Genomic DNA, 21,476 nt, shown 5'->3' with positions numbered 1-21,476 from the left:
TTTGTTCACCATGTTCAAAGAATTACAGTTTCCAGAAAGAGATCACAACCAACCATGGCTCCCAAATCTAAGAGACAAAGGAGAAGATAAAATGATACGAAGATGTGCAAGCAAAGACACACTTAAGAAGTAAGTTTGTGTGGGCAGCCTAGCAGCATGGCAGTTAGAACAGCAGCACCCAATGGATGGCATGACTGAAATGTCACGACTGGTTATGTTTTCCAAAGTGATCGTGTTTTCTCTTTTTTTATTACAAATTTGGATTTCTTTTAGATTCACAAGTAGAAGCATGATTTGCTTCACAATTTCAGAACTAGAAATCATCCTTCACCATGTTATACTAATTTTCCCTTCTGGAAAGTAGGTGACGAGGGGACATATGCTTATTCTATAGATGCCTCCTCATCCTCAATTCTAAGTGGCCATAGGCCAGGCAAAGTGAGGCATGTGCCAATTACCAAGGTCAGATCTGTGCCCTAGAGGAATGTGCAATATGGTAAGAGAGGAGTGATTATGTGTGTGTGTGTGTGTGTACACATACTATAATACAAGGAAAACTGTGGGAGGTCCCCAGGCATCCCCAACTAAATTGGTCTTCAAATGGAACTCTTTATTTCCCAAACTTACTTCTTCCTTTGTTTTCCCTAACTTGTTTAACAGCCTTACCATCTGCTAAGTGACCTAAGCTTAAAAACCTGCACTTTTCGACATTTTCTTTCCTTCAATCCACCACAGTCAGCATCACCAAGTCCTGCCATTTACACTTCCAAAACGATTCTCTAAACACCCTTCACTTCTACTGTCACTCCCTGAAATCCACCCTTATTACCTCCAGCCTGAACAATGATAACAGCTGCCTAACAGGTCTCCTACCCCCATTCCGGGCACCCGCAATGCCACCCTCTATACCACCACTGGAGCAACCTCTCTAAAATCCAAGTCTGATCATGTCCTGTATCTGCCTAAATCCAACACTGGTTCCTGGATGCCAAAGTGCTCTGCTGGGAACTCCTGAATCACTCAGGGTGCTTGTTAAAATGAAACCCCGGGGCTTCCCTGGTGGCGCAGTGGTTGGGAGTCTGCCTGCCAATGCGGGGCACACGGGTTCGAGCCCTGGTCTGGGAGGATCCCACATGCCGCGGAGCAACTAGGCCCGTGAGCCACAACTACTGAGCCTGCGCGTCTGGAGCTTGTGCTCCGCAACAGGAGAGGCTGCGATGGTGAGAGGCCCGCGCACCGCGATGAAGAGTGGCCCCCACTTGCCACAACTGGAGAAAGCCCTTGCACAGAAACGAAGACCCAACACAGCCATAGATAAATAAATAAATAAATAAAATTAAAACTTAAAACAAAAACAAAAACAAAAACAAAACCCAATTGCTGTCCCATCCAATTTAAAAAAAAAAAAATGAAACCCCTATCGAATCAGGATTTCTGGGAGAGGGTACCAGAAAATGTGCATCTTTAATGAATACACTGAGTGGGTCTTAGGTGAATTTCTACTCAAGAGCTCCTGGAACACAAGAAGAAATTCAAACTCCTTAGCATAGCCTACAAGGCCTCTTTGAGAAACTTTCCATCATTTGTCATTCAACCCATGCATCTTGAACTCTGGTCACATGGGAGAACTGGCTGGTCCCAGCAGTGCAGGGACTCTTACCCTTAACTACATTTGCTTATAGGATTCCCTCTGTCCTGAAAGTCCTCCCTCTCTTCTCTACTTGGCAGAAGTTTGTATGCCACTCAAAGCCCTGCTCAAATGTTCTCTCCTGTGGAATTTGCTGCCATTTAGTATATGCTTCCCACTCTCTGCTCCAAGAAACAGTCCTCCTCTGTGCTCCCATGGTCAACATCTACACATCTTTCACAGGACGTGTTACTCTGCAGCATAATTAGTTGTGCATGTATAAGCCTCTCTTGATCCTGAGAGAAACCACCTTCCATTATTCTTTATGTCAAACACTGAACTAGGTGCTAGGGATATATGATAAGGACATAATAAATGTTAATTAATCTAAATGAGCAACTTGATATATACAATTTGCTATGAGAACACTAAGGAGGGAGGGATGATTTCTCACAGGCTGGGACTTACGAACAGAAGAAAAGAAAGAAAAACAGAAGAACCAGTAACGGTGGCAGAAACTACTGACTGTCTATCTCAGCATGCTTTCTCCCTTTCTTCCCTCCTGCTGCCTGTAATAAAGATGACATGGCTAGAATGCCAGCAACCATTCTAGACCATAAGGCAACACATTAATGGCAACAGGGGAAAAAAAAGAAAAGAAACTTGGGTCTCAGATGACACCAAGAAGCTTCTAGACCAGCTCTGCAATGTCTATCCCCAGATACAGTATCCTTTATGTAAAAGTAAACATGAATTATATCTTTTTGGAACTACTTAGTTTTGAATTTGTGCCATTTGCAGGTGAAACTCACTCTAATTCATACATATGATGATGACTCCTCAGAAGCCCAAGTTTAATGGAGAGACAGGATCTGGGTAATAAAGAGCACTTTAGGCTTGAGAGAGATTTGTATTTTCATAAGGAATTAATGGAAGAGCAGGCCTTGCTTGCTTGGGTATTTGTTCCCGGAGATGTCTCAAGAGATCGGACTTTGGCTCAAAGTGCCACTGGCTTGAAATGTGTTTATTTTTCTTGAGTTGGGGGATGGCACATTTGGAGGAGGGAAGTGGGGCAGGGATCTGGCATGCACCCTGTCCCGGCAGGTCTCGGAGTGAAACAGGGAGGTCAGGACTCAGATGGTAGCTGGCAGGGGGCGGGGAGGGAGGGAGGGAATGAGGAACAGAGTTATTCTCACTGACTCTGGTTGGGAGAAATGATGCCAGCCCTCAGCTCAGGGTCATTGCATGTTGCAAGGGTGGCATGTGTCCCTCTGTATTTCCACTGGCCCTTTGGGAGATAAGTTCACATTGCACAAGGTTGACAAATCACTTTCCTCTGTGCAGGGCTTGTGACTAGTGCATGAAGGGGGCCTTGCCAGATACAAGACAGAGGCAGAAAGAAGAAAGAGAAAGAGATCAGGAGGAGAGAGAAAGGGGTAAAAGAACAGAAAATAAGGAAAGCTGAGAGGAAGAAGACAGGAGAAAGAGGTGTGTATTGTGGGACATGGTGAGGAGAGAAAGAGGGAAAGAGGCCCGAGGGGACAACCAATGAGGACACTTGCTCAAGGCCCCAGAGCTGCTGAGTATTAGAGCAGACAGCACAGGACTCAAATCCACGCCTAACTATTTCCAAAGCCCACACCTTTGATCTCTGCGCCTCACCGCTTCATAGAACGAGTTGCTACGGTTCCTGAGATGTGTTGAGAGTGGCATCTAGGATGTAACTTATTCCTGGGCTCTTCCTCCCGCCAACTCCGTGTTAACTGGATCACCTGCTTTGGAGGCTGCTGGTGAAGCCAGTAAGATTTCAGAAATCTCTCTGCAGCTAGATCTCTGACCAACATGCAGGCCCTTAGCCCCTACCCAACGACACCTTTTGGTGACTTGGGGGGATTCTGCAAAAAACCCAGACTGGAGGCCAATCACATCACCCAGAGTCTCCTAACTGGCTTCAAAGCTTCCTTTCAAGGGCAGGATTTTAATCCCAGAGGTTATGTTTGACTTCAAGACCCCCTCTCCTGGTGGCTTTCTTCTCTCACTTTTCTCGACAGCCACTCACCCTCTGAACCAGAGACTTTATTCTAATTCTATCCATGTGGCAATCAGGCTTGCTTGCTGGGATTGAAGCACACACCTAACAGAATTTGGAAGGGAGGGGCAGGAAAGGGAAAGGGTGACATAATTTCTTTTAACAGGGTAATTGCAAAAACGAAATCAATATTTCTAGCATGCACTTTCCAAATGATCACAGGACTTTTGGCCCATAGATAAAACAAGCCCACAGATAAGAACCAGCTTACCTATTTTTAAAAATCAACAGAGCACAAACTATTATTAGCCATTATGTTAAAAATTCCACTACAGTTTGTTTGGGAGCAGGGGAGAAGAAGCTAGACTCTAAACACCTGTTTCCTCCTTTAACCAAAACCCTTACCATCTCCTCCAAAGCCCCTGGCCACATCTCCAGCCCCACCGGCCTCCTTGCTAACCCCCGAGCACGAAGAAATCCTCGTGTCTGAGGATCTTTGCACCTCCGCTCCCTCGGTCTGGAGTGCTTTTCCCTCAGACGTCTGTTCCTCACTTCATACTGGCCACCACTCAAATGTCAGCCTCGCAGAAAGTCTTAAACATCCATCCCGCCTGAAGAACCAGCTCTCGCCCGCTCTCCGGCCCCTCACTCTGCTTTAGTTTTTATCCTGGCATTTATCACTGCCTGGCTTGATACATTTCTATTTATTTATATGCTTGTCGTCTGTCTCCCCAGCACAACATAAACTCCCTGCAGACCGGGACTTGGTCATTTCTGTGCTCTGTCATGTCCCCTGAGGGCCCTGGAACACTGACATATAGCAGGCCCTTAAATAAACAGATTAAACACTCACCATCACTCTTTGTGAAGTAGGCAGTATTATCTCTCTTTAACAGAGGAACTGAGAGGCTAGGTTAGGTTGCCTCCGTAAGAATTAGAGCTGGAAATGAATACTTGTTTGTCCAAATATAAAGGCCAGAGCTGTGTCTACTATACCATTCAGTTATGCAAAAGAAAAAAAAAATGACATCACGTGATCACTTCAAATCCACTCCCATCTGCCATCCTCGCCCTTATCATGGTTCACGCTCACAGCAGTCCTGCGAGGGGGTCCTAACGGCCCCCAACACAGTTCAGGAAAAACAAGTTCCTCTTATCCAGGGTGGAATCCAGGCAGCAGGAACAGAGGAAGATTTTATAGGGCCTAGAACTTGCACAGTTTGGGGGAGGGAATCCTCTTTAAGAAAAATAATACAAAATCCAAATTCGAGATTAGGCTCAGGGCTCACAAGTGAGAGGCCCTGATGCTTGACCTTCCTTAGCTTTCTGGTGAGCCCCTGTGCCAGTCAGGGAAAGTCAGGCTATCCCGGCCCAGAAGCAGGGATCACAGGGGGTCTCTGACGGCGCCGGCGCGCGGAAAGGCCGCAATCACGGCCCTTGCTCCCTTGTCTGCTCTTAAAGAAGCCCTTTAACACTCCTGCCTCGGTTTCCCCCTTGCAAAGTGGCGGCAATATGCTGGGACAACGTGAAGGGTGAGCCATCTATGGTCACGTCCGTGGGAGTGTTTTAAAGGATTCCCCGGGCGCTTTGCTGCCTCCAAACATCGGACAGTCGCTGGAACTGCCCCAGAGGATCTGCAGAGCCAGCCCGGCTGCTGAGAGGACAGCTGCCGCGCCAGCAGTGGACCCACTAAGGACCTTCGCGTCCCCAGAGGAGGGTGTCGGCTCAGCGCTGCCAGGAACTAGCTGTGACTTTGGAAACGATGGGAGTGAGAGGTCTCAATGAATTCATCTCTGTGGTGCTGTCCTGACTCCAAACCGCTCTCTGCTCATCCAAACGCACCCAAGAGCTGAGGCCTAATGAAAGACGTTCCCGTTTGGGGGTGGGTTTGACGGAGGGAGGATTTGGGAGTGCTGACTCTGCCGAATAGGGACAGTCATTTCTCTTCCTGTTTATGGGGTGGGGTGCGGTTGATACTCAGCCTGTGCGTCTTGGAAGGAGAGGAGAAAGGAGCATGAGGAAGGCGGGACCCAAAGATCCAGGCAGTCCCTGAAGACGCATCCTTTCCCTGCCCCGACGCGCAGGCAAACCCGCGTGCAGCCCAGGGCCCGGCGCGTGAGCAGCGTTCCAGCACCGCGGAGGCCCGGCGGCAGCGGCCGGGCAGCCCCGGGGCGCGCTCACCTTGCGGCCGTTCACGTAGAAGAGCAGCTCGGCCGTCCCGTCCATGGTGGCGGCCCGCGGTCCGAGGATCCCGAGGAGGCGCCGCCGGCACCTGGGACCCGGCGACGCAGACCGGGCTGCAGGGGCCTAACGTCCAACCACCCCCGAGGGATAAAGTCCCACTAAAGATCCAAAGTTCCGTGAGCGCCCGGCCAGGAAAGCTCTCCCCCGGATATCAGGACGTCACCGCCGCGCTCCCGCCGGCCTGAGACCATTGGCTGAGACCCTCGTTACCTCGCCTGCGGCGGTGGGCGTCTGCGCCCCACTCCCCCGCCTCTTAGCAGGTAGGGCGGGTGCTGTGACTCTCTTCGGTCGTCTTATATCAGTACATATTTTCATGGCTTTACAGCTAGATTTGAAGTCCGGGAACAGTAGGGTTTTTTGTACTTTTCCTGCCACCACGCCTGCCTCATCCTGTACTTTTAATAGTTGATAAACAATCACATGCATTCCAGCTTTGCAGGAAAGGAACTTAATGGTTTTACAACCTTACCTCACAGTTTTACAAACAATTATTCCAGTTTTTTATATCAAGAGCTACCTTGATATACACTATTTTTTTAAGTTTTATCGTTATTCAGTTTATCCAGTAAATCACTGTGAAGTTTATCTGATGAGTGCCAATAGTGATGTAAAACATCTCGAAAAACTTTTTAAAAATAAAACTTGGAAAATACTGAAAAGCATACAAAGAAAAGTCACCTGTGTCCACAACTTAGAACTTACCACTGTTAACTTTCTGGGTCTATTTTTACATTTTTGAAATCTGCACTATAACACCTTTTAAAAGCTCAAATGGACTCACACTCTTTTCCAGACTTCTCTTAACATACCTAGAACATTTGCCATCTCATTTATGTAAACGTATACATGTTATTGTGAAAATTTCTAAAAATTTGTACATAAAAGAGTACAACTAGCATCCCCACACACCTGACTCACCGAGCTTTAAAAATTCGCAACATTTTGCCACACTCCCATGTCTTTTCTGGAGTATTTTAAAGCCAATGTCAAGCACATTATTTTACCCCTAAATACTTCAGTATACATTAAAATTTTTTTTCTTACAAAGGAAAATGCCATTATCAAATATAACAAAATGAGTATTTTAATACCTTCAAATTTCCCAGTGTCTTAAAAAAATGTCTTTTTACATTTGATTTCTACTTGATGTACGTCCTTGTTGTCTCTTCAGTCTTTTAAAATCTAGAATAGTCTCCTCATCCACTCCTCCTTTTTAAAGCTATCAACACGTTGAAGAAGAAACCTAGGTCAGTTGTCCTATAGAATGAACCACAGTTTGAATATGACTGGTTGCTTCTCCCTGGTGTTCTTTGTTCCTCCATGCTACTGACTTCTTGTACCCTGCTTAGGGATCTAAAGCCTTGATTTAATTCAGGTTCAATTTTTTTTAACCATCTTGGGTTTTACAATTGTATCTCTTTTCGCTTATACCAAAAATCTTGGTTCTAAAACTTCAACATAATTGCTTTATCTTGTCCTTAGACCTATTTCAAAACAACCACATCAATGTCATGGCAGCAATAAGGTTAGTGAATAAAAGTTTAAGATTTCTTTACAGTTCTTTTATTCTTCGAGTACACCCTAATAAAGATACACATTTAAAATTCTTTTTCTAAAGTCAGTTATCTCTGTGTTTGTCACCATCTTGATAGTTTTCATTTTCACTTGTTTTTCAAGTTAGCTGCTCCCTATTGTTACTTATGTTGTTCCTTTTTTGTTGTTGTTATTACAAACCATACCATAGTGAAAGTTTTGTATTCTTTTCAAGAGAATTTTTGGTATAGTTTCCTAAAAGTGGGATTGCTGGGTCAAATGATTTTATACGCATATGTATTGAATAATTTTGCCAGATATTGTCAAAACCTTTTCTATAAAGGTTGTATCATTTTGCATTCCCTCCAGCAATGAACAGGAACCTCCCGGGGGGGGAGAAAGGAAGAGGCTGGGATTATTAGAACTTGGAAACTTAAGGGGAGACCTCTGAGGGGGGGGCACTGCTCAGCTGCTGTTCATACCTCAGGAGGTAGGAAGAGGGCTTCCGGGGGTCAGTCGGGACTCAGATTTCAAATGATGGCGTGTGGCGAGGAGGGTGCTGCTCCCTCAGGAGCCTGGAGGCGGCTCCCTGACGAGCTAGGCCTGAGGCCCGTGAGGGGGTGCAGCCCAAGCAGTGTGGGCTCCAGGAGCGCTAAACCAGCTGGTGGCTGGGACCACGTGTCTGCCCACTCCCGCCCCCCGCCCCGCGCGTGAAGCACCAACGCTGAGGTGACGCTGAGGGGAAGCGCGGGCCAACAGGAAGGAGCAAGTCCCGCTTCCCTCTCTCTGACTTTCCATCTCCTTCTATCGTCCCCTATTGACAGAAGCTTAAAAGTCGGCTAGCAAAGAAGAAACATGATCTGCAGAGTTCTGGCATCACACAGCAAAGTATAGAGAGATGGGCTTGGAGTTGAGACAAGAGCTGGCACACATTAAAAAGTGGGGTTGGGGCTTCCCTGGTGGCGCAGTGGTTGAGAGTCTGCCTGCTAGTGCAGGGCACACGGGTTCGAGCCCTGGTCTGGGAAGATCCCACATGCCGCGGAGCAACTAGGCCCGTGAGCCACAATTAATGAGCCTGCGCGTCTGGAGCCTGTGCTCCGCAACAAGAGAGGCCGCGATAGTGAGAGGTCCGCGCACCGCGATGAAGAGTGGCCCCCGCTTGCCGCAACTAGAGGAAGCCCTCGCACAGAAACGAAGACCCAACACAGCCATAAATAATAAATAAATAAAAAAAATATTTTTTTAAAAAGTGGGGTTTATTCCACGAGAGCGAGAATTTGTTTCAGGATCAAATTAATGAATATAGTTCACTATGTGAATATATCAAAGGAGGATAATCATATATCTTTTTTGTGCTGATTCATATTAAGCTATTGTGTTTTGACTTCACATCCACACTTCTCTACTCCACTTTAAGGCTAGGCCTTGGCAAACCACGTTTCTCCTTTGCCAGGTTCCTTTCCAGTCTCTGGCGACAGGTGACAGAGGGGAACTGGAAGGACGGAGGAGAGAGACATTTGCTCTCTGTTCCTGTCAGCGTCACCACAGAGTGGTTCACGCGGCGGGAACAACTGACTTCAGCGGCCACAGCTGGCTCCAGTTCGCAGCTTTTCCACATTATGGGACCAGCCTTGTGTAGCCCTTCAGGGAAACAGCACCAACCAGTTGTACACCCTCCCCCTAGAGTCCTCTAAGCCTTTAAAGTCTTCCTTAAAGTCTTCCTCTAAGCCTTTAAGTTTCAATACTTCCATCCTTTTCTCTGTGCTCCCTCAGCCCCAGAGATGGTGGGTGCTTCCCATAGTTACTTCCTCTATGATACTCCGCTAGTCCCTTTTGCCTTTTCAGTTCCTGTTCAGTTCTCTAGAATATGGTTAACAATTTATACCTGTGGTTTTTATCTCTTGGCTGGACCCTAACTAATACAGTCTCCATCAGTGCCAAAAGTCACTTGACAAAATTCAACATTCTTTCATAATTTTTTAAAAAAGCACTCAGTAAAATAATAATCAATAGATAATAGTTTAATGTGATTATAAACATACATAACCAGCTCAAACCACAGCATCTTACTTAATGGGATAAAACCAGAGGCATTCCCATGAAAATCAGGAACAAGACAAGGATACCCACTATTGTCACTGCTATTTAACATTTAACATAAGGTAGCAGCCATGCAATTAGACAAGAGAAAGCAACAAGAGGCATTAAGAATTGCGGAGGAAAAGGGACTAAAGATAGCTTGGTTTTCAGGAGATAGATCTGGAAAATACTGCAAACAATAACAGAGTTTATTTCCCATTTATATTACCAGGAAAAAAGAGAGAATGCCTAGGCATCAAGAAATGTGGAAAACCTCCATGAGGGAAACTCTGAACTCCCACAAAGTCTCTCTAATTTAAAGAGGATGGTAGTGGGGCATAAAAAGAAACAGACAAGTAAAGGGAACAGAAACTTGAGAAGTAAATTTAAGTGTACATGGAAATACAACATTAAAAAGGTGGCACTTCAAATCAGTAGTGGAAAACACGGACTTTTTAATTAATGGGGAATCATTTGGAAGAAGGCCAAAATTGCATTCGTATCTCACACCATGAAACAAAATACACATGAATCAGAAATTTAAATGTAAAAACAAAATGAAACCATGGGTAAATGTCTTTATAATATGGGAATAGGAAATTTGTTTCTTGCTGTGACCAAATTCCGCCAACAATAAAAGAAAAGGTTTATAAGTGTGATACATACAATGAAAAATAATTTGCATGGGAACGGAAAAAAAGAAAAGACAAACCTCATGGAAAGGAGAAAGAAATAGAACTAAACAATAGGAAACATAGTACCAGAGAATGACTCTAGGAGGTCCGAAGCCTTAAAGTAATAGGAGTACAGGAAAGGAACAGACTGTCAGGATGCCAAGCTCTTAAGCACTGTGTAAACTGTTCCTTTAATAAAGCCTCTAGCCTCCATTCAGCCAACACCGTTGATAATGAGTAAGTTCTGTGGGACTCTGTAGTCCTACAGCAGTTTCTCAAAGTTTGGTCCTAGGACAATCTGCCCCAGAATTATCTGTGGTGTTGCTAAAAATGCAGATTTCTGGGCCCACCCTTTTCGTTGTCAGATATTATCTAAGAAAACTTTTCCATCTAGGCAGAATAGAATTTGACTAGTCATCTGAATACAGTAAGCTATGTTCATTAATCTCAGATAGGAATAGGATTTACTACTTAAAGTTATAAAAACCAAATTCAAAAGAGCCTGAGAGGTTAACCCCTCAGAAAAGTCATCAGATTACATACAATGGAAGTAATACAGAAGCTGCAATTGAACAAGTAATTTTGAAAGTTGAAGAACGAAGGGTGAAAGACAACTGGCCAGGGCAGAAGGTGACTTTTAAAATCTTACAAGTGTTCACATTTACTGAATGGTTTTAAAAACAAAACAAAACAAGATAGCTTGGTGTACAACAAGATAACCAATGCAAAAGTATTTATAATACATTTTATTTGGTTAAAAGGCTAATAGCTATTGTTCAGTTAAAGGTTGTTTGGTTGAAAGGAGCTTAAATGAGCAGGAAGATGTTATAGGATGACCAAAATAATTTTAAAAGCTTAGTATTACAAAATAGCTATTTTATGCATATTATCTATACATAAGAATAAACACTCCATGAAAAGGCAGAAAATGAAAAAGAAAAAAAACCCCCAAAACTTTTTGTCATGCGTTTCATCTTCTTGATCTTAGTTATATCCTTGTTTTGACTTGTTATGGTTTGAGAATTCAGAAAAGCCAGAATGTATAAATTCACTCATCTTCTCATCTTCCTGCAAAGTAGAAAAAAAAGGAAGATTAACAATAATAACAACCTAAAGCTAATGCTTTTGCTGCAAAGTATGGAGAGGAAAATTGCTGCATCATACCAGTAGAAAGCAGTTTCCTCAAACCACAAAGCTTTGTCATATATCTAAAATACTCTATGATAGTGGGAATTATAAATAAGGTTTAAGAGAAATTAATCAACATAGATTTTACACATTTCATGATTTACTATATATTTCCTTTTTATTATGAACTTTAGCATACATATAAGAATATATAAAAATGTACAATTTAAAAACTCAAATAAATGCTGATACACCTACACCCAGGTTAAGAAATAAACTCTTACCACACCTCACAAGCCTCCAGTGTGCCCCTTTCCAGTGTGCTCCTTTTTGCGAGACGAGATCACAGTTCTCTCATCTCCCAAGAAGTAACCACCATTTTGAATTGAGTTCATCAATCCCTTGTTGAATAGTAGCAGAAACAGTGGGCATTCTTGCCTTGTTCCTAATTTAAGTGGAAATACCTCCATTGTCTCCTCATTAAACAAGATACTGCCTTTAGGATTAAGGTACATATATACAATTTATCATTATAAGAAAGTATCCCTCAATGTCTATCGAGTGTTTTAATCATGAGTGACTGTTGAATTTCGTCAAAGGCTTTTTTCAGCATCTATGAAAAAATCATATGCTTTATAGGTTTATTAATACGGTATATGATGATAGGTTTTCTAATATTGAACCAACCTTGCATTCCTGGAATAAACCTTACTCGGTCATGGTGTATGTTTTTCATAGCATGGTGTGGATATGCTTTTGTAATTGTGCCATGAACACTTGAGAGGAATATGTATTCTCTCTTATCAGCGTGTGGAGTTTGATATGTATACATAAGATTTACCCTATTCATTATGTTGTTTAGATCTTCCATCTCCTTACTTATTTTTTGCCCACTTTATTTGTTTTATACTGAGTATATTAAAATCTATTAGTGTGTTCCTATCTGTCTCCACGTATCTCCTGTAGTTTTTGCTTCAAAAAAGTAGTTGTTCTGCTATTTGGTACATAAATATCATAACTATTACATATTCTTTGTGGATTAGGGTTTTTACTATTTAAAATGTCCCCTTTTGTTATGTTCAGTACTTTGGGACTTAAGAGATAAAGACTTTAAAAAATATATTTGTATTACCTTCCTGATAACTCCTGCTGCTCCTATTCTCAATGCCTATGATGACCACTCCATAATATACTGTAAGCAGTTTCCATCAGGATTTATTCTCAATGGGGGCCTATCAAAAGCTGTGATATACCTGCTGCATGCCATTCCCAATCCAAAAGGAAAAAAACAGCAGCTGGATTGTTATTACTCTTAGTATTTATACTAATGTACATTGCGATATTTACTTTTTAAAAATTTGCCAACTAAACTGATTACCAGATAATCTGCATGCCCAGAAGATCTAAACTAAAATAGAATACTATTTCATTACAGCATTTTGCTATATTTAGTTTAGAATAGGTAGCTCTTTTAAGAGAATTAATTAAATTAAGTATTATTCAGCAGTAAAAAGGAATGAGAAAAATCTCTACAAATTGATATGGAGTGATTTCCAGAACATACTGTTAAATGATAAGAAGCAAAGCCCAAAAAAGTAGTTAAGTATGCTACCTTTATGTAAGAAAAAGGGTGATATACATATATCTGCTTATTTGTGCAGAAGAAACACAGGGACAATAAACCAGAAACTAAAGGAACTGATTATCCACAGGAGGTGGTAAAAATAGGATAGAAAGGAGGGGTAATGGGAATGGGGTAGCAGGAATGAAAGTAGTTGACACTTCCCTGCATATACCACTTTGTATAGCTCTGACTTGTACAACCCAAGAAATGATTCACATACTCCAAAAGTAAACAACTAAACCTACCAAGATGTGGGAGAAGAAAATGGAATACAAACAATAACAAATGAATAACATAATTATGTTAAAGGTGGGTGGTAAGAAAAGAACTAACCTAAGACAAAAAGAACTGTACCTAAATGTTATGATCTAGTTAGTATGTTTCTCATAGGGATATGGGTCAGCAATTCTGAAACTACTTTATGTGTATGCTAGAATTGAACAAACAAACAAATAAATAAATATATCATAGATAATGAGAGCCAGGCTACTTACCAATAAAGAAAGAAATTACAAATAAGCAAAGCTAAAATGAACCCTGTGATGTTGAACAGGAATCAGAGGTATCAGTCTAAACTCAAGGTTTTCACTATACACACAGATAAATATAAAAGTATGCATATTCATGGATTAGTATAATACATACATTTCCTAGCTCTGTCTGCTGATGGGGCCTAATATCAATTGTCCCTGTGGTAGACAGACTCTGTGGAGGACCCCGCCATGATCCCTGCCTACTGGTGTTCATGCCCTTGTATAATACCCTTTCCTTGAGTATGGACAGGAGCTGTGGCTTGCATCTGACCAACAGAAATGGCAACGGTGATGGGGTGTCTCCCTTTTGAGTATATGTTTCATTATATAGCACTCCATCTTGCCAGAGGATTTGCTCTAGAGACTCTCTCTGGTTTTGAAGTAAGTGGCCATGTTGGGAGGCCCATGGGGCAAGGAGCTAATGGTGGCCTCTAGGAGCTGAGGATAGCCTCCAGCCAACAGCAAAAAAGCTGGGGCCCTCTGTCCTATAACCGCAAGGAAAAGAATTCTGCCAACAATCTGTGTGACCTTGGAGGCGGATTTTTCCCCCAGGAGAGCCTCCGTACGAGAATCAGTCTGGATGACACTGTGATTGCAGGTTTGTGAGACACTAAGCAAAGCACCCAACTTAGCTAAGTGCAGATTCCTGGTCCACAGAAACCAAAAGAAAATAAATGTGTGTTGTTTTAAGCCACCAGGTTTATGATAATATTGTTATGCAACAACAGATAATACAACACAACATAAGCAGTGAGAATACCTAGTGCCCAGATCTTGTATTGTACCAATGCTAATTTTCTAGCTTTGATAATTGTACTATAGGTATGTAAGATGTCAGAATTGGGAAAAGCTAGGTAAGGAACATATGAGAAACCTCTTATTATTTTTACAACTTTTTGGTAAGTATAAGATTAGTTCAAAATAAAAAGTTTAACTTACAACTCAATAGGAAAAAGATAACCCAACTGAAAAAAGGGGAAAGGATCTGAATAGACATTTCTCCAAAGAAGATATAAAAATGGCCAATAAGTACATGAAAAGATGCTCAACATCATTAGTCATTAGGGAACTGAAAATCAAAACCATAATAAGATACCACTTCACACTCACTAGTATGGCTAGAATCATCAAAAAGTCAAATAATAACAAGTGTGCTGGTGAGGATATAGAGAAATCAGAACCCAACAGAGTCCCACTGTTGGTGGGACTATAAGATGGTACGGCAGCTTTGGAAAACTGTCTAGCAGTTCCTCAAACGATTAAACATAGCTAACATATGACTCAGCAGCTCCACAACTAGGCAAATACCCAAGAGAAATGAAAACATATGTACACAAAAAAACTCACAAATGTTTATAGGAGCATTATTTATAATAGCCAAAAGGTGGAAACAACTAAATGATCATCAAAAGACAAATGGATAAACAAAATGTGGTGTATATATACAATAGAATATTTTATTTAGTCATAAAAAGGAATGAAATTCTACTCATACATGTTACAACAGGGATGAACCTTGAAAACATTACGCTACGTGAAAGAAGCCCGTCACAAAGACCACATATTATATGATTTCATTCATATGAAATGTCTGAAGAGGATGTCTATAGAGACAGAAAGTAGGTGATCGGTTGGTTGTCTAGGGCTGAGGGTACAGCAATGACAGCTAAAGGGCATGGGGTTTCTTTCTGAAATGAAGAAACGTTCTTAAATTGACTGTGGTGATGGTGTGCGTATCTGTGAATCTACTAAAACCCACTGAATTGTACAATTTAAATGGGTGAAACATACGACATGTGAACTATAGCTCAATAAAGCTGCTTTTTAAAAAAGCCCTTGGTTAACTGGCTTGTCTTGCACCCTCTCTTGCATTGCTGCCACCTGCTGGTTATTGTTTTAAAATACCTGTCAAAAACGATCAATGTCTAATTTTATAAAAGCAAACACTGAAACAAATGCAAAGAGAAAATTTGAGGATATTTCTCTCTATCCTTTTGGAAATACCATCCCAAATATGATCAGGTTCTCTGAAATAGCAACTTCATTTATCCTTGGAAAAATAAGATTCTGAATAAAACACATGTAAAAGGCATTTGGACATTTTTGAGATAATCAAGGAAATGTGAATTGGGATTTGCTATTAGATGACAGTGAGGAATTATTGATAATTTTGTTAGTTGTGATCACTGTTGTCCAGTTTTGTTAAGTTTTTATTTTCTAGAGATATATACAGAAGTGTTTTAGGAATTAAATGACTCAATATTAGGGATTTGCTTTAAAGATACAACAACAAAAAACGGATAGCGGAAGTAAATATGGCAAAATATTGGTAACTCTCAAAGCTGAGGGATGGATAAATGGTGGGGGGAGTACTATTCCCTCTTTTGGTGTGTATGTTTGAGGTTTAAAAAAAAAAGAAAAAGGACTATTATTCTTTGAGACCAAAGGACATATAAACACTCTGAATTCTCCTAAGGACAAGGTAGAAAATCAATAAATGGGGGTAACAAATAATGAGGTTTGCAAATTATAGGCAACAAAAAAAAATTTTTAAGCCTGTTCAAAGAATAAAAGAAGACATTTCTTCAAATCTTACCCAGATCATACTGTGGTTGTTACAAGTCAACAATACATGCTTCACTGATACTCAGAAGTGTTCAAATACTAATTCAGGCAGGAATCTTTTTGAAAGCACGTATTTTATAGTACCACACTGAAATCGCTTTTATGTCATTGAAATACTCACCCTTTGAGACTTGGCTCTTTTAAAGAGAGAGGAGTACACCTTCTTCTTCGGCTTGACAGCTCCGAAGATAGATCTTCTAACTTGTTTTCAGATTTAGCAGTGTTGTTTGAAACAAAACTGGTATTTGTCAAGTCCTGTAGCATTCTAACACCTGAAAAGAGTATTGTTTTCAAAAATATTTTTAACACTATATATAGAAATATGGAACTACATATAGGATATTTACTGGTTTGTAAATTATTGGTAGCAAAGTTTTAAACTTAATAATCAAGTTATAACTTTAAATTTTATAAAAGTAGCACTGAAATTATCTGTAAATCAGTTTTTTTCTAGCAATAATGAGAGGAAAACAGACCTACCATTTAAGACAAACTATCAAAGTAGTAGCCTGCAATATTTTTATTCTGAAATCACATTTAGGCTGACAGAAATTCTTCATGAATTCAACTCTAGTCACAGAATCACACAAATTACTGCACATTCATTCAACATTTGTCGTCGACTGCTCATGCTATGAAAGGCACCATGAGGAACAGAGATGAAAGACGGCTCACCAGTCTCTAAAATGTCCTGCAACTCTAGACCTTGGCATTTCTTTTGCGTCAGTATTCCTTTTACCTGAAGTCTTATCCATACAAATCCTAGTGTTCTACATACATATATTGAAATGTTAGGCTCCCAGTAGAAAACTTTACTTGATATGGGAATGTCTAATGTTGCAAAATTGCTAATAACAAAAGAACGTCAATGTTAAGGGGAAAAAGTGAGGTAAGTAATGTTATATATAGTATGATTTCAAGTATATATTTTAAAATGCATAGATTCAAGCCTGCATGCATATGCCAAAATGTTGACTGCAGTTCTTCTGGGTGACTTTTTTCTACTATTTTCTGATTCTCTACTTTCAATTTTCTGCAATGAGTGAGTATTATTTTAATAACTGGGGAAGATAAGAAATAAACACTAAAGGTAAAAATCCTACGTATCCTTTAGGGCTTAAAATGCTATCTATTTGATGATGCCTCTGCAGATTCCTCTAGCCAAAATTATTCCCTGTCATTACATCCCTTAACATGTGTGGTTTTATTAAAGCATTTGCCATATTTAAACACTGTACCTGTTACTTTTCCATACATGTACTCTGAGGAAAGGGAGTTGGTATTGTTTATTTTTTAATCTTCTAAAATACCTAGAATAAGTTTTGATCATATTAAATATATGCTATTGGAGAGAGTCCCAACCTTAAGAAATTTGCAATTGTCTTTGGTAAAATCAACCAGGGCAATTCATTATTATATACATTTAAAACACCCAATTTCCTTCAAAAATATGAAAAAGGAAATTATCTGCCTAATGCCATTATCAGACAACTTTGTGCTAAAGGCCAAATACATTTTTTAGTGTATAAATGTCCAAGCCACTCTCATTGTTATCTTCTCAAAGTATTAAACTTTCTTTAAATTCCTCCATATTGCTTCTACAGATCGGGCTACACAATTATACATTATTTTAAAATTCCATAAAAATCAGTTATAACAGGAAATGCTTTACTGGTTAAATGAAAAAATATATATAATTTTAAAACTTGATCACTTCAGGTATGGACATACCTATTTCTGATCTTTGTGTTCTTTGGTTGACTTTAAATTTCATCTTTTTCATCTTCTCATGCACATCATCACTTATTTGAAAGATGGGTGAGCTCTCCAGAGCAAAATTTTCTTTCAGATTTTTACTAGAAGAAATACTCAAAGGTTTTGAACCCTCAGGAACACTGTTAAAGGAAGAATCTTGTCTGTTAGGTGAATATATCTGAGATAAAGATTTCAACATTTTTGTGTAAAAGTCTGGCTTAATTTTGACAATTTCCTCATTTTCCAAATTTTTTTCCTTAACAGCATATTCAGATTCAACTGATATTCCCTGAACGGTGTCAGATATTATCTCCATTAGTTCATGACTATCTGGAGAAGGATCTACGAAGGTCTTCCTTTTCTTTGATTTGGATGTCATTTTATTTATTTTTTTGACCTGGCACTCTCCTTCCTTTGTCACTTCCACGAAGGGGATATCTCTCTTTTTATTCAGAGTTGTAGTGCTTTGCTTTGGATTCTTATGTAGTTCCATTTGGTTTCCAGGGTCAGAATCTGTCTCATCAGTAGTGTGTTTTAAACCTGGTTCTAAGGAGACAGACGTCTGTGAAGAACCTGTTAAGTGCAAAATAGGTTTGTTGTTACCTTTTGCCAAAATGTTCTTTGCCTTGCCTGATGATTCTTTCCCACACTTTTTAACTGGTTTATAAGGATTTGAAATTTGACCACCATTTTCTTTTTCATTACTGTTGATTTCCATACAGTATCCACTGATAATACCTTGGCCTTCAAGTCTTTGTTTAGATTTATTTATTTTTAAATTAAGATCTTTTGTATAGCTTTCTTGGCCATGCACATTTTTATCATTATCCTCATATATCTGGTACATTTCAGAAATTATTTCTGTCTTCCGATTTACTTTCTGCCTAAGCTTCTTATTTATTTTTGATTCATTCTGCTGAGCGGGTTGCTTATCAGTGACATGCTTTTTCAAATCCAACATACTCTGGGTATATAAATTTCCATTACTTTTGGTGGGAAGATAAATTGTTTGAAATTCATTTGTGACTTCTAGGTTTTCAGAAATGGTTTCTTTATCCTTTGGGGTTAGGGAAAAGAAGGCACCTTTTACTGTGTCATGTACACCTTTGCTGTTCAATTCATTTTTTTGGTTCATTTCCAAAATTATTTCTGTCTTCCGACTTACTTTCTGCCTGAGACTCTTATTTATTTTTGATTCATTTTGCTTCCCAGTATCAGTAGCATGCTTTTTCACCCCTAAAAGGTTTTGAGTCTCATAATCACATGGATTCCTATTACCTCTGAGGGAAGGATCAGCTATCTGAAACTCATTTGCATCTTCTAGGTTTTCAGGGATGATTTCTTTATCTTTTTGGGTTAGAGAAAGTAAGTTACCTTTTTCTGGGTCATGCATTCCTTTGTCATCATTCTTATATATTTGGTTGATTTCAGAAATGATTTCTGTCTTCCGACATACCTTTTGCCTAAGCTTCTTATCTAGTTTTGATTCATTTTGACAAGCAGGTTGTATATCATAAACATGCTTTTTCACCCCCAAAACATTTTGAGTGTCATAATCATATAGGTTTCTACTATCTTTGGAAGCAAGAGGAGGTGTTTGAAACTCACTTGTGCCTTCTAGGTTTTCAGAGATAATTTCTTTATCCTGGGTTAGAAAGAAAGAGTTACTCTTTTCTGGGCAATACCCACTTTTGTTATTAGCTAAAAGATTCACTTCGGAAATTATTTCTGTCTTCCGATTTACTTTCTGCCTAAGATTCTTATTAATTTTTGATTCATTTTGCTGAACAGGGTACATGTCGGTGATCTGCTTTTGCAGACCCAATACATTCTGGGTCTCACAATCACACAGGTTTCCATTATTGCTAGTGGAAATACCAGATTTTTGAAAGTCATTTGAAACTTCTAGGTTTCCAGAGATGATTTCTTTATCCTCTCGGGTTTGGAAGGAAAAGTTACCTTTTCCTGGGCCTTGCACATCTTTGGCATTATCCCCAAATATTTGGTTCATTTCAGAAATTATTTCTGTCTTCCGATTTATTTTCTGCCTAAGCTTCTTATTTATTTTTGATTCATTTTGCTGAGTGGGTTGCATATCAGTGACATGCTTTTTCAAATCTAACATATTTTGGGTCTCATAATCACATAACTTTCCATTATCTTTGTTGGAAAGATAAGCTGTTTGAAATTCACTTGTGACTCCTAGGTTTTCAGAGGTGGTTTCTTTAACCTTTTGGTGTGGGAATAAGTTATCTTTTTCTAATGTATGAATCACAAATGTCTGTCTAGAAGTTTTACTTTTCTTATAAGCTAGAGAACTAGGACCCATATCAAACTTACTGTCCTGCTGGAATTTATCTGAACTTTGGGAGAAAGAGTATGTTTCCTCTTGATCATCTGTTACATGAATTCTTTTCTTCTTTTTGTTATACTGTGTACTTTGTCTGTCATCCTGATCAAAGCCATTATGAAGGGTTATTTTCTTCAGCATGTTCAACTGAGTCAGCTGTTCAGTACTGAAAATAAAATTTGGTTCTTCTGAATCCCCTTTGCCATCCAGGACAACAGATCTTCTTTCCGGTCCATTTTTGATCTTTTCCTCAATATTCACATCTGAACTATTTTTAAATTGTCTCTTTGATCTTTCTCTCTTTTTTTCAGAGCTTGGATCTTTCACTTTTCTGAAAGTTGTCATTCCACAATCATTTGGTTTTTTATTATCTCTTTTATTTTTAGTGCCTGTTGAAACTGTAACAATTTTGCTTACTTCACTAGCAGTTAAATCCATGTCATCATCATACACAGTTTTTTGCAATTGAAAGTCATCATTACCCTGAACTGGATTCATGCCCTCTGCAGTAGGTTCACTTGCAGACTCAGATGAGGCAGGAAGGCACATTATGTTTCTTTGCATTTTAATATTTGCTTCGTTAGTACAATCTTTTATTTCATTATTCCAATTTAATATTGGACTTGAAATCTGTTGTTGATCCAAATCTGTTACACAGGGAGTGTCTGCAGGATTATTTGATTCCCAAGATGATACACGTTTTTTCCTTTTAGTCACATTACTAGGAGATGACTTCTTTCTGTGGCTCATCGACTGGGCATTTTTCATCTCACTCATTAGAGAACTCCTGGAACTTTGGTCTGAGTGGGAATGGCTTTCTATAAAATAAAGGGAAACAAAATTCAGAAATAAGTAGTAACAAGGAATTTATTATTTTAAACAAATGAGATTAGGAATCAAACTGTTTCAGAGAAAGGATTTCTGACAATGTGTTCTGTTCAGATACGAATATTATGAAGAATCTATGCCGATAAAAAATAAAGTAGGGGACTTCCCTGGTGGTCCAGTGGTTAAGAATCTGCCTTTCAATGCAGGGGATGAGAGTTCAATCCCTGGTCAGAGAACTAAGATCCCACATGCCGTGGGGCAACTAACCCCGCGCGCTGCAACTACTGAGCAAGTGGACCACAACTAGAGAGCCCACGTGCTACAACTACAGGGCCCACGCACTCTGGAGCCCACACGCCACAACTACACAGCCTACGTGCTCTGGAGCCTGTGTGCCACAACTAGAGAGAAGCCTACATGCCACAGCAGAGGATCCCACATGTCGCA

At 40.0% G+C, this 21,476-nt stretch overlaps 2 protein-coding genes across 8 annotated transcripts in view; both read right to left on the bottom strand.

Moving 5' to 3' along the window:
- Positions 1–6,253, bottom strand: part of AOX1 (aldehyde oxidase 1) — a 73,419-nt gene extending 67,166 nt beyond the window's left edge. Inside the window, exon 1 of the mRNA XM_057550923.1 lies at positions 5,838–6,253. Coding sequence (XP_057406906.1) covers positions 5,838–5,882 — 45 coding nt within the window. The 5' untranslated portion in view covers positions 5,883–6,253. The remainder of the gene's footprint in view (positions 1–5,837) is intronic.
- Positions 1–21,476, bottom strand: part of LOC103004188 (shugoshin 2-like) — a 48,472-nt gene that overhangs the window by 10,061 nt on the left and 16,935 nt on the right. For 4 of the 7 annotated variants that reach the window (XM_057550919.1, XM_057550918.1, XM_057550920.1 and 1 more), the window contains 3 exons: positions 17,828–21,019; positions 16,218–16,368; positions 9,440–11,254 (listed from right to left, as the gene is read on the bottom strand). In XM_057550919.1, the coding sequence (XP_057406902.1) occupies positions 11,239–11,254; positions 16,218–16,368; positions 17,828–21,019 (3,359 nt within the window). In that variant the 3' untranslated portion in view covers positions 9,440–11,238. Of the gene's footprint in view, positions 1–9,439; positions 11,255–16,217; positions 16,369–17,827; positions 21,020–21,476 lie in introns of those variants that run through there. The other 3 variants (XR_009008979.1, XR_009008980.1, XM_057550922.1) reach the window with 2 other exon arrangements.

The sequence above is a fragment of the Balaenoptera acutorostrata genome, chromosome 8 (assembly GCF_949987535.1).
Source record: "Balaenoptera acutorostrata chromosome 8, mBalAcu1.1, whole genome shotgun sequence".
Taxonomy (NCBI): Eukaryota; Metazoa; Chordata; class Mammalia; order Artiodactyla; family Balaenopteridae; genus Balaenoptera; species Balaenoptera acutorostrata.
Note: the sequence above shows the minus strand (reverse complement) of the source record. Positions and strands in the feature narration are given on the sequence as shown.